Source organism: Babylonia areolata, chromosome 16, assembly GCF_041734735.1.
Source record: "Babylonia areolata isolate BAREFJ2019XMU chromosome 16, ASM4173473v1, whole genome shotgun sequence".
NCBI lineage: Eukaryota > Metazoa > Mollusca > Gastropoda > Neogastropoda > Buccinidae > Babylonia > Babylonia areolata.
The window spans coordinates 20,023,831-20,036,904 of record NC_134891.1 but is presented as its reverse complement, the minus strand read 5'-3'; the positions used below and the strand labels follow the sequence as shown (position 1 = coordinate 20,036,904).

Below are 13,074 nucleotides of genomic sequence, written 5' to 3'. Positions count from 1 at the left end.
CTACCCATCACAGGGGGGAATCCCCAGCTGTACTTAGACACCATATTTACTGTGATCATAGCACAAGGGAATTTTGCACTCTGAACTGTCTGGCGGTGAAAGGGTTAAGACCTACAACCCTGCAGATTGAAAAAAAATATATATATACTTAAGGCAGGATTGAAAGACAAAAAAAACAACATATATACATATATAACCTGACAGTGTATTGCTCTCCCCGGAGACAACGCCGGGATCTGCTGTGACAAAAATAAATACAATTTTCTTTTCGCCACTGCTTCATTGACCCACAAGGCATGGCTGGTCTGTCAGCATCAACTGCAAGGTCGTTCAACCCGGACGCTGCAGACTGCTGATATTATCACACAGACAGACAGACCTGTATTACGCTTGCCGAGACAGCTAATGCCCCAACCCCCCTCCTCACACACACACACAGAGGCCAGGCCTGTATAACCTGATGTCCTCACACGCCTGTTATAATAACAGGTGGACCCCCCAAACAAGCATTTTCCACCCATGATAAAACATTTGTTTTTGCAAAATTGTACACATGACAAGACGGGCGCAAAAGCCGAGTGGTTAAAGCGTTGGACTGTCAATCTGAGGGTCCCGGGTTCAAATCACGGTGACGGCGCCTGGTGGGTGAAGGGTGGAGATTTTTATGATCTCCCAGGTCAACATATGTGCAGACCTGCTAGTGCCTGAACCCCCTTCGTGTGTATATGCAAGCAGAAGATCAAATACGCACGTTAAAGATCCTGTAATCCATGTCAGCGTTCGGTGGGTTATGGAAACAAGAACATACCCAGCATGCACACCCCTGAAAACGGAGTATGGCTGCCTACATGGCGGGGTAAAAACGGTCATACACGTAAAAGCCCACTCGTGTACATACGAGTGAACGTGGGAGTTGCAGCCCACGAATGCAGAAGAAGAAGAAGAAGAAGTACACATGACATATCTGATAAACAAGGCTGATGTTCTTCCTGAACTTCCCATATACTTTTCCTTTCAACAGTTCTGGTTCGGTTCATTTGTTTCCTTCTTCTTGCTGCGGTTTCCAGCTCACGTGTGTTTACACACAAGAGTCTATGTAACAGCCCTGTGTGTGTATGTGTGAACGTAGGTGTATCCATGATTAACTTGAACAAATTAATTTTCTCTGGAAATACCAAGTCTGGCTTAAGTAAAAAAAAACAGGAAAAAAAAAAAAAAAAAACAACAACAAGAAGTTCTTTCCACACTTTCTAATTAATATAACAGTATACTTCTTGGAAGGGCGCGCGCACACACACACACAACAACAACAAAAATAAACAAATATAAAAAAGCCAAAATGTTTTTCTAACAAATGTACAGAAGCCAAAATGTTTTTTCTAACAAATGTACAGAAGCCAAAATGTTTGTTCAACTGCTTGTTACTGTTACATCTTTACATCTTTTGGTTTTTAAAAGCGAGACATGGGCTCATTTTGATGGCGAAATATGTGTTCAGTATTTTTAACTCTCTCCATACGAACGGCGAAAGAGACGACGTTAACAGCGTTTCACCCCAATTACCATCATCAAAATATTGCAAGCGGAAGGCTCTTATACTGAAGAGGTGAATGTTGACAAAGAATACCACAATTCTGACAACGGAAGCTAAAGGTTGTGTCATTCAGACACCCACTGGACATCTGAGGGGTCTGTGTAGAGGAGAAGAGAGGACTGGCCGTATTGGGTGAGTTAAGGAGTGCATGCTACTATTCCTGACATTTCATTTCTGTATGACGCACAGTCTGTGAGAGGGTACTGTATGAAGAGTGAAACTGAAAAGAAGAAGAAGAAAAAACAAAAACTTGTTTCCTGCACACACACACACACACACACTCGCACAATTAAAACCAAAAAAAAAGGCGATTCTCTGATAAGCTGAATTTAGCCGTATTACTCATAGCATATATATGACTTTATATTCTTTGATTACATGTGCCTGCTATCTTTTATTGTACTCACTGTATATTTTCATGTATTTTCTTGTTTGTTAAGGCCTAGATATTTAAATCAAACTTCCTCATATCTGTCTTCTGTGAGATAATGTTCAGAGAACAGTTTCCTTTCACGCATTGTCTTTATCATATTTCCTGTCGCCAGTGTCATTTCTGTTATCTATTTCATGTATAAAATCATGTAAATGTCACTGTATGAAGAATTACTTATCTGTAATTAAAAAAAAAAAAATCAAAATTATGATTATGAACAAACAATTTAAAAAACAATAATACATAAGAATTATCAATAAGTACATGTAGTAGTGGTAGCAGAAAATGTCACTGAATGAAGAATTAATCACTTATAAATAATATCGAAAATAAAATAAAAATGTCTGATAATTAGCAAACAGTTTTTAAAAAATATATAATGAATTATTAATAAGTAGTAGTGGCAGCCGAAAATGTCACTGTATGAAGAATTACTTTAAAACAACATAGAAAATAAAATCAAAATGTACAATAATTAAAAAGCAGTTTTAAAATAATAATACATAATGAATTATTTATAAGTATAAAAATAAAAATACAGCATTAATCATTAATCAACAGTAGTAGCAGGAGCAGTAGTAGTAGTAACAATACAAATATGGAGTGGAGTGATGACCTAGAGGTAATGCGTCCGCCTAGGAAGTGAGAGAATCTGAGCGCGCTGGTTTGAACCACGGCTCAGCCACCGATATTTTCTCCCCTTCACTAGACCTTGAGTGGTGGTCTGGACGCTAGTCATTCATATGAGATGATAAACCGAGGTCCCATGTGCAGCATGCACTTAGCGCACGTTAAAGAACCCACGGCAACAAAACGGTTGTTCCTGGAAAAATTCTGTAGAAAATTCCACTTCGATAGGAAAAACAAATAAAACTGCACGCAGGAAAAAAATTTTTTTTAAATGGGTGGCGCTGTTGTGTAGCGACTGCGCTCTCCCTGGGGAGAGCAGCCCGAATTTCGCACAGAGAAATCCGTTGTGATAAAAAGAAATACAAATACCTATATATACATATATATATATCAAAATGACAATAAAAATGAACCAACCAATAAATCAATCATTCAATAATCATCACTAAATGGTCTAAACAAACTGCAAGCAGAAAAGCAGGAGGCCAAAAGAAGCAGGGAGGCCGTTACTGACCGGAATCAGAGTGCACCTCGGGGAACTTGTAGGGCTGAAGAAGGGCAGTAATGTGCATGCTCTCATACTGAGAGACATACGTCTGTTTCACTTCCACGTCGTCGTCTTCCTCACCTTCCGGAGGGGGTGTGGGGGGAAAAAAAACACAGAGTTAAAATAAACATTAGAATAAAATTAAATACACCCCCGAAAACACAGTATGGCTACCTACATGGCGGGGTTAAAAACAGTCATACACGTAAAAGCCCACTCATATACTCACAAAAAAAAAAAAAAAGCAAGAGACCTTTGAGAGAGAAAGAAACACATTGACGCAAATGCGCTCAACACTGCTGTGTAGGTTTTGGGGGGTAACTACTTTCGCCTACTGTGTGCAACACAAGATAGTGATGCATACTGTTAACATGACGCAAATGCGCTCAACACTGCTGTGTAGGTTTTGGGGGGTAACTACTTTCGCCTACTGTGTGCAACACAAGATAGTGATGCATACTGTTAACATGACGCAAATGTGCTCAACACCGCTGTGTATGTTTGGGGGGTAATTACTTTCGCCTACTGTGTGCAACACAAGATAGCGATGCATACTGTTTACATGACGCAAATGCGCTCAACACCGCTGTGTAGGTTTTGGGGGGTAACTACTTTCGCCTACTGTGTGCAACACAAGATAGCGATGCATACTGTTAACATGACGCAAATGTGCTCAACACTGCTGTGTAGGTTTTGGGAGGTAACTACTTTCGCCTATTGTGTGCAACACAAGATAGTGACGCATACTGTCAACATCTGTCCATGTAGATGGCTCTGCTCCAGTGTTATGCAACACGGGTGACAGTTTCTGCTGATGAATCCTGCACTCCCCTCTCTGTCCTTGTCAAGTATTAATAATAATAATAATAATAACAATAAACAATAAATAATGCAGGATCGAAAACTACTTTGTAGAATAAACAATGCAGAATCCATACCCACAATAGCAGAATAAGTGCCGTCGCTCTCGCTCCAAGCACAGAAACTATGACACTGTACAGCAAACAAGCCAGTCTCAGCAAGGGCTCTCACATCCGAACATCATAAAAATAAGCAACAATAATAAAATAAAATAAATAAAAAATAAAAACAGCAGTAAAGTCATAATCCCTGGGGAGTTCAACAATGTCATGAAGGTCATTGACACCGGGGACAGGCACAGGCACATGACAAGTTAAAAACAATTATGTTAACAATAACAGTAAAAAATCCATTCAAATATATATATAGTGCTTTCAAATCCTCTCAAAGTGCTTTACGGTAACACTTCAGCCTGACACGAAGCATGCAGCACACACTTTCATACACAAACACACAGACGCAGAGACAGACACAAACATGTATGGAAATGGATCAACAGAATACCGATAAAGAATGGAATGCCTTAATTACAAGAGACTGCCTGAAAATGAATGTTACTTGTTTTAAAGGATGTCACTCAGGGACTGGGGCAGATATATACAGATATTATGTGCACGCACACATGCACACACACACAAGGACATACACATACATGTGCGTGCACATGGGCCATCTCAAGGCTATAGCCACATCAGCATCTATTTCAAGTCATGTGTAAAAAAAACAAACCCAAAAAACCCAACTAATCACTGCTTCAAACTTTTCACTCAAAAAGTTTTAAAACCTTCAAGAGTTTTAACCCCTTGAGCCCTGATCACCGCTTTACCGGTGGTAGTGAAAAATGACATAATGCCTAGCCACCGGTTGAGCGGTGCGTAAACACTTGTGTCGTGTTTTGCTATTGGTTGACTTATATTGAAGAGCCAATCAGAAAACCCGTAATATTCTGACGTCAGCGAACGTAGTACCAACATGGCCGCGCCTTTTCACTGTGTTTTGTGCATGTGCTTTGGATAAAAAAGATCGATTTCAATATAAGTCAACCAATAGCAAAACACAAGTGTTTACGCACCGCTCAACCGGTGGCTAGGCATTATGTAATTTTTCTCTACCACCGGCAAAGCGGTGGTCAGGGCACTCTTTTTATATCTGCCGTGACACATTAAATACCAATTATTTGCTAATTCTGGCTCAGGAGCTCAGGCAGAAGGGTTAAAATTGCTTAGGAACTCAGGGCTCAAAGGGTTAAACATTCGAATCTGATTATTAAAAATGTCCACTTCTTTCAAGAAGTCCATTAGCATCCATGAAGGGACATCACAAAACAAAGTCTTCAGAGAATCTGCCGTCATAATGTCTGTGTCTAACGTCATGCAGATCCCAGCAGTCAAGGAGCACGTGTTTCACAGTGAGAGGCTCGTCACGGGGAATACATTGAGGGGCCTCCTCCTCCCCTTTTAACAGGTAAGAATGGGTGAGAATTTTTAAATCTGCATTAACATGTATAATGTGTGATTCAAATGCTCGTACATCATAACTGTTCATTTAGTCTTATCGTAATGTTTTTTTATATAATGGGTCAAATTTCATTCACTTTACTCAGGCTCCGATGCCTTTTTTTTTTTCTCCTCTCACAAAGTGACATTTTATTTACTGCTTTGGGCTGTACACGTAGAGATATTTTTGCTCCTGTAATTAATATCGTAATCTCACTGTAATTTCTTTTAATAATCATATTTTTGGTTTACTTATCCCTGCCAACTTTTGTCTTGGGTACAGGTTTTTATGCAGTGCCCCCATCTGGATTATTTGTGGCAAATCTAGTGCATGTGATGTTGTATCATATTGTGACTCGTTTTATGCAGGGTACTTATGAACTGACATGTATGTTTCAGTATCGGATCTTTCGTATTTTTCTTGTTCTTTATTTTCATTGCCAGGCAATCTTATATTTAGTTCATGTATATAATGATCCTTTCTTAAATAGCAAGCAGGTCAGTTACTGCCTAAATAACTTTAATTCTAGGCTCTGGCTCTCTCTCAATCATGAGAATCATGTGTCCCGTGCGCAGTCTTCACAGCACTCACACACACACACACACACTCGTCCAAACCCTCACTCTCACTCTCTAGCGCTGTCAGCGCTGGCTTACATGGGGGTTTGACGAGCATCCTACAGGTGAAACTGCGTGACTTTTGAGGCGAGTCATTGGGCCAGGTTAGACTGGTCGCTGAAACACACAAAAACCACCACATCATAAAAATAATAATAATAAAACACAACATCTATCTTTCTTAGTATCTAAATCTATCTTTGTATCTATCTACACATAATCACATATATATATAAACTATACATATATAATCATAATATATATATATTTAGAGAGAGGAAGGTAGGTATATATAGATATAGATATATATATGTAGAGAGAGAGAGAGAGAGAGAGAGAGAGATGGTCATCCTGTGGCTGACAGCATCTCTTCAGAGATCTAAGCAAAGACAATACACAACACTTTCCCTGTTTTTGGTGTTTCTTTGTCTGTCAATAATTGCCTGTGTTCAAACAGCTGAGCTGAGCTGTCCGCTCCATGCTTAGCATACTGTTTGTGACTTGTCTTGCATCCTTTACAAGGTTGGGTTGTTTTTTTTCCTTACGTACCATTATTTCTTTCTTCAAATTACATTTCATAACTTGTTTCTTTCTTATTCTTTACTTCATCGTTCATAGGCTGCTTTGTGCAGTCACCTGATTGCTGGACTTCCCTCTCAGGACACTTAAAGAAGCATCTCACTTCTTTGGGGAGTGAGAGAGAGAGAGAGAGGAGGGAGGAATCCACGCCTCTTTCTGTCCTTATCTTTTTTTTCTTTTTCTTTTTCTCAAGGCCTGACTAAGCACGTTGGGTTACGCTGCTGGTCAGGCATCTGCTTGGCAGATGTGGTGTAGCGTATATGGATTTGTCCGAACGCAGTGACGCCTCCTTGAGCTACTGAAACTGAAACTGAAACTTTCTGTCCGTCACTCTTTGCTCCAAATCCTCTTTGTCCCCATCCCTCTTTCTCCCAATCCCTCTCTCTCCATCACTCTTTCTCCTGAAAAAACTTTCTCTCCATCACTATTTCTCCCATCCCTCTCTCTCCATCACTCTTTCTCCTGAAAAAACTTTCTCTCCATCACTATTTCTCCCATCCCTCTCTCTCCATCACTCTTTCTCCTGAAAAAAAACTTTCTCTCCATCAATCTTTCTATCCATTCCTCTTTCTCCATCACTCTTTCTCCCCAAAAAACTTTCTCTTCATCACTCTTTCTCCATCACTGTTTGTCCCCAAAACTTTCTCTCCATCACTCTTTGTCCCAATCCCTCTTTCTCTCCATCACTCTTTGTCCCAATCCCTCTTTCTCCATCAATCCCTCTTTCTCCATCAATCCCTCTTTCTCTCCATCCCTCTTTGTCCCAATCCCTCTTTCTCTCCATCCCTCTTTGTCCCAATCCCTCTTTCTCTCCATCACTCTTGTTCCCAATCCCTCTTTCTCTCCATCCCTCTTTCTCTCCATCCCTCTTTCTCCATCAATCCCTCTTTCTCTCCATCACTCTTTGTCCCAATCCCTCTTTCTCTCCATCACTCTTTGTCCCAATCCCTCTTTCTCCCCAAAAAACTTTCCCCCAATCCCTCTTTCTCCCCATCCCTCTTTCTCCCAATCCCTCTTTCTCCATCCCTCTTTCTCCCAATCCCTCTTTCTCTCCATCACTCTTTGTCCCAATCCCTCTTTCTCCCCAAAAAACTTTCCCCCAATCCCTCTTTCTCTCCATCCCTCTTTCTCTCCATCACTCTTTGTCCCAATCCCTCTTTCTCCCCAAAAAACTTTCCCCCAATCCCTCTTTCTCTCCATCCCTCTTTCTCCCAATCCCTCTTTCTCTCCATCACTCTTTGTCCCAATTCCTCTTTCTCCATCACTCTTTCTCCCCCCAAATTTTTTCTCCCAATCCCTCTTTCCCCAATGGTGTGGTGTTAATAAAAAAAAAAAACAACCAATTTAAATTTAAAACCCAGGGGACCCTTCAGGGGGGGGTTGTTCAGTGCAAAAGACACACAGCAGGCCTACATGGGCAGCAGGCTATGGGGGGAGGGGGTGGCGGGGAGGCGCCTTGTACAGAGACAGCAAGCTTCCTCCATCCCTGACACTGACACACACCAGAGACCTAATCAGTGACAGACCTCATCACCGATACACAGGACACTGTTGTTTCCCCATTACATTGACTGGTGGTGGAGAGACACTGAGAGGTGGGTGGCGGTTGGGGGAGGTAGGGTGGTGGGGGCGGGGGGGGGGGGGGGGAGAGAGAAGACTAGAGAGGGAGAGAGAGGGGTGGTGGAGAAAGAAGGGGAGACAGGAACAGCAGATGACAGGAGAGGGAGAAAAGAAAAAAAAAAAAGGGAGGGGGGGATACCCAGAGGGAGAGAGAGAGAATGTGTGTGTGTGTGTGTGTTAAAGTGTTTGTGTACAACCAAAGTATGTTCTACCAAGCTTTGAAGAAAAAAAAAACAAAACATTCTGAGGGTGTATTCAGACTATAACTGAACAAGATGTGCGAGAACACACAGTCACACACACACACACACACAAAGAGTCACACACACATACACACACACACACACACACACACACACACACACAGAGTCACACACACACACACACACACACACACACACACACACACACACACACAGAGTCAGTCACACAACACCACGCAGACACACACACACACAGAGTCACACACACACACACAGAGTCACACACGGAGTCACACACACACACACACACACACAGCTCTCACCCAGTGACATAGGCACCAGACTGTTGCTGAACTGTGCATGGTCCCCCACATGGATGATGTTGTAGATGCTCTTCCCACAAAGGTCATCCTGCCATCATCATCATCATCATCATCACCATTACCACTACATTTGCATCATCACCACTATCATCATCATCATCGTCATCATCACAATCGTCGTAGTCATCACCACTATCGTCATCTTTCACTATCACCAACATTACGACTACCACCACCATCATCATCACCACCACCACTACCACTATCATCACCATCACTACAATCATCATCAATATCAGGATCTTTCACCATTTTCATTATCACCAATATCTTAACTCTCTTTATCAAAACCCAAAGGAAACTAACAGAGGCTTGTTTCTCAAAACACCCAGGCTTTTTTTTTAATTATTCTTTTTCAGCAGTCTTATATCTACTGATGTCTTAACTCTCTCCATACGAACGGCGAAAGAGACGACGTTAACAGCGTTTCATCCCAATTACCATCATCAAAATATTCCAAGTGGAATGCTCTTATACTGAAGAGGTGAATGTTGACAAAGAATACTACAGTTCTGACGACGGAAGCTAAAGGTTGGGTCATTCAGACACCCACTGGACATCCGAGGGGTCTGTGTAGAGGAGAAGAGAGGACTGGCCGTACTGAATGAGTTAAGCTCTTCCTGCATGTACATCACAACTTCAACCTTCTTCCTATCTTTATAAGTACTTGCCGCCTTCAATACGTCACAAACAAAAACTGCACACACTTGTTGAGCAAGCCTTGTAGAAACCGAAGCAGAGGCAAGGAACAAGGCACGAAGAGTCAGAGATCCATCTTGCGTGCCCTTGCTCTCGCTCAACAAATTCAAATCAATATTCTGGTGAGTTAAAAACCCTCTTATTTCAACATCTCACAAGCAGCAAGCATTTCCATTGTCTGTCACGGATCTTCTTTTCTTTTATGGTGTCACACACAAAGATTGTTTCACCAACTGTACCGTCGCACACAAAGATTGTTTCACCAACTGTACCGTTGCACACAGATTGTTTCACCAACTGTACCGTCGCACACAAAGACTGTTTCACCAACTGTACCGTCACACACAAAGATTGTGTACTGTCGCACACAAAGATTGTGTACCGTCACACACAAAGATTGTTTCACCAACTGTACCGTCGCACACAAAGATTGTTTCACCAACTGTACCGTCGCACACAAAGATTGTGTACTGTCGCACACAAAGATTGTTTCACCAACTGTACCGTCGCACACAAAGATTGTTTCACAAACTGTACCGTCGCACACAAACATTGTTTCACCAACTGTAACGTCGCACACAACGATTGTTTTACCAACCATGCCATCTTTTAAATCCCAATGTAACGAAACCCTCAGAGATGAACCAGGGTAACATTCAAGACAACAAAAGCGTGTGCCTTGCCGCTAGCAATGCGACACCAAAAACCAGAATTCTAAAATTACATCTGGAATGTACAAGCAGTTTCCACTGATTCTTAAAAAAACATAGATATTTGTATAATTTTCCATACACCCCCATCTCCAAGAAAAAAGTAAAATGGGTATCTACGAAGAAAAGCCCAATAAACTTTTTCTTTTTTTTTTTTTAAATCAAGGGCACAGCCAAATTTTGTAAACACTTCCTTCAAAAGACTGCTGCAGTCACACTAAATTACTTTCAATGACATTCAGCATAAATGAGGAATTTGTATTTTACTCCCAGTTTGGTTACATGATTATACTAGTAGACGGTGGACCAACAGCGAGACATCTTATCCAAGTTACCGAGAAATTTGGCCAAAAGGAGCAAACAGACAGGCCTGGTTTGCATCAGTTTGACATGGTACATTATATGAAACCCCCCCCAAAAAAAACAACAACCCAACAACAAAAATATAATACAAGCATCATACCTCTAGCCTACCTGCATATTTTGTTGCCATCACTCCCTCCTCACCCCACCCCCTTTCCACCCCAAATGAAACCCTACCCCAGGCGAAAGCTGAAACCCAGTGGTCATCCCAACGCACAGCAACACTTTAACCCCCTTTGTGCCAACAGAATGGACCCTGACAGCAACCCTTCTCAAGTTACCCCTCACCCACCACTCTGGGTGCTTGCGTCTCTCTCTCTCTCTCTCTCTCTGTGTCCTCTGTGTAATAACGAAAATGAAGATGAAAAACATTTTCTGCTCTGTTGTCAGGTTTATCGTGATTTACGTATAAAGTACATTCCAGAAAAGTATTATCAGGATCCTTCCCTGTTCCGGACTGCGTTGCTTATGGCATCTCGAAGAGAACCAATAGTAAGGAATGTGTGTATGTATTTATACAAAGCTTTTAAAAGACGCACCATTATGCTTAGCTGATTTAAGTAACTGCTTCTGTAATGTCTTCTGTCAGTATATTACTGTTTTAATGAGTTACTTTGAAAAAGTGTGTGAATTATTCACAAATACTGTACCCCCTTCAGATGGGGCCATGGCCTATACTGATTAAACTATCTGAGTTCTCTCTCTCTCTCTCTGTGTGCTTTCTTTCTCTCTCTCTCACCTCTCCCACCCCACTCTCTCTCTCTCTCACACACACAAACGCACCCCCCCACACCCCCTCTCCTCCCGTTGTAATTTTACTGGTTGAATAGTAAGCTAGCTTTGTTTTGTTTATATTCTTTTCTATGCTAACTGAGGAGAGAGGAACAGGGAAAGTGGTGATGATTTAAGGCATGAGTGGGGTGGTGAAAGGTGATGGATTTTCATCTAAAATCACAAAAGAACGAACACACAACCTCTGTCTCTCTCTCTCTCTCCTTTTCTCTGTCAGTCTCTCTTAATAAATGTAGTAATGACTACAGTTATATGTGTATATGTTTGTGTGTCTCTTAGAACAACGGCAGATAACCATGTAAGTTAGCTGGTGTGTTAATTTAATTAATACCTCCACCGTTGGAAAATAAAGATTCATTTTCATTCTCACACATTCTCTCTGTCTGTCTCTCTATTCTCTCTCACCTCTCTACACACTGTCTTCCCGTCTCTCACACACCTCTCTCTTTCTCTCTATGTGTCACACACTCTCTCTCTCTGTCTGTCTCTCTCTCACACACACACACATTCTCTCTCTTGTGCACACACACACACACACACTCTCCCTCTCTCTCACACACCTCTGTCTGTCTGCCTGTCTCTCTCTCTCTGGACTCTCTTCATGTCTTGACACCCACCCAGCCAGCCCTCTCCACACCCGACAATTTACACTGGGTGGCCGGCCTCAAGCCCTCTCCACACCCCACAAGTCACACAGACGTGTGTGTGTCAGACGCACACACACACTCTCTCAGCCCTGACCAGTACAAGACCACAGGGGACACTGTGGTCACCTATGTCACCACCCATCCCGTGTTGTGTTACCGTACACACACACACACACACACACACACACATACAGCTCTTCATGTGAAGAAAAAGAAGAGCGTGAAGGGGATGTATGTAAGATGAGTTAAAGTTGTCTGTCTGTCTCTTCCTATCTACTGGTCTGTCTGTCTGTCTGTCTCTTCCTATCTACTGGTCTGTCTGTCTGTCTGTCTGTCTCTTCCTATCTACTGGTCTGTCTGTCTGTCTGTCTGTCTGTTCCTATCTACTGGTCTGTCTGTCTCTTCCTATCTACTGGTCTGTCTGTCTGTCTGCCTATCTAATTTGGATATCAATCTGTACAGTATAGATCACTGTGCATAGCATCCATTATCATAATTATAAGCTTATAGTGTGTCAAGAATATATCACGATTACGTGTATCGCCAAAGGTGATAAGCCAAGACAATATTTGAAAAATTGGGAGACCCATCTCTCTTTTCAATGTAGTCTATAAAATTGGGTCATCTTGTAGTGCTAACCCGTTTAAAACCAGTATTACCTAACATTATTAATGACGATCAAACAGGGTTTATTAGAAATAGATACGCTGGAGATAATCTGTTCATGATTAACGAAAATTAACCACCCATATTTATTTTCTTTTTACTGATATTCATAAGAGAATGACTGAGGTGTTCACCTGCTGTGAACGTGTTCTAAGATAACTTGACAGTTTGTATTCCATGACAGCGTGTGTAAGATCCTAAGAAATGAATGATAATACTCCATGATGATAACC

At 41.6% G+C, this 13,074-nt stretch overlaps 1 protein-coding gene across 3 annotated transcripts in view; it reads right to left on the bottom strand.

The window, feature by feature from the left end:
* Positions 1 to 13,074, bottom strand: part of LOC143291220 (uncharacterized) — a 172,309-nt gene that overhangs the window by 70,997 nt on the left and 88,238 nt on the right. For all 3 annotated transcript variants that reach the window (XM_076600986.1, XM_076600985.1, XM_076600987.1), the window contains exons 5-7: positions 8,905 to 8,992; positions 6,219 to 6,296; positions 3,172 to 3,285 (exon numbers count right to left, since the gene is read on the bottom strand). In XM_076600986.1, the coding sequence (XP_076457101.1) occupies positions 3,172 to 3,285; positions 6,219 to 6,296; positions 8,905 to 8,992 (280 nt within the window). The remainder of the gene's footprint in view (positions 1 to 3,171; positions 3,286 to 6,218; positions 6,297 to 8,904; positions 8,993 to 13,074) is intronic.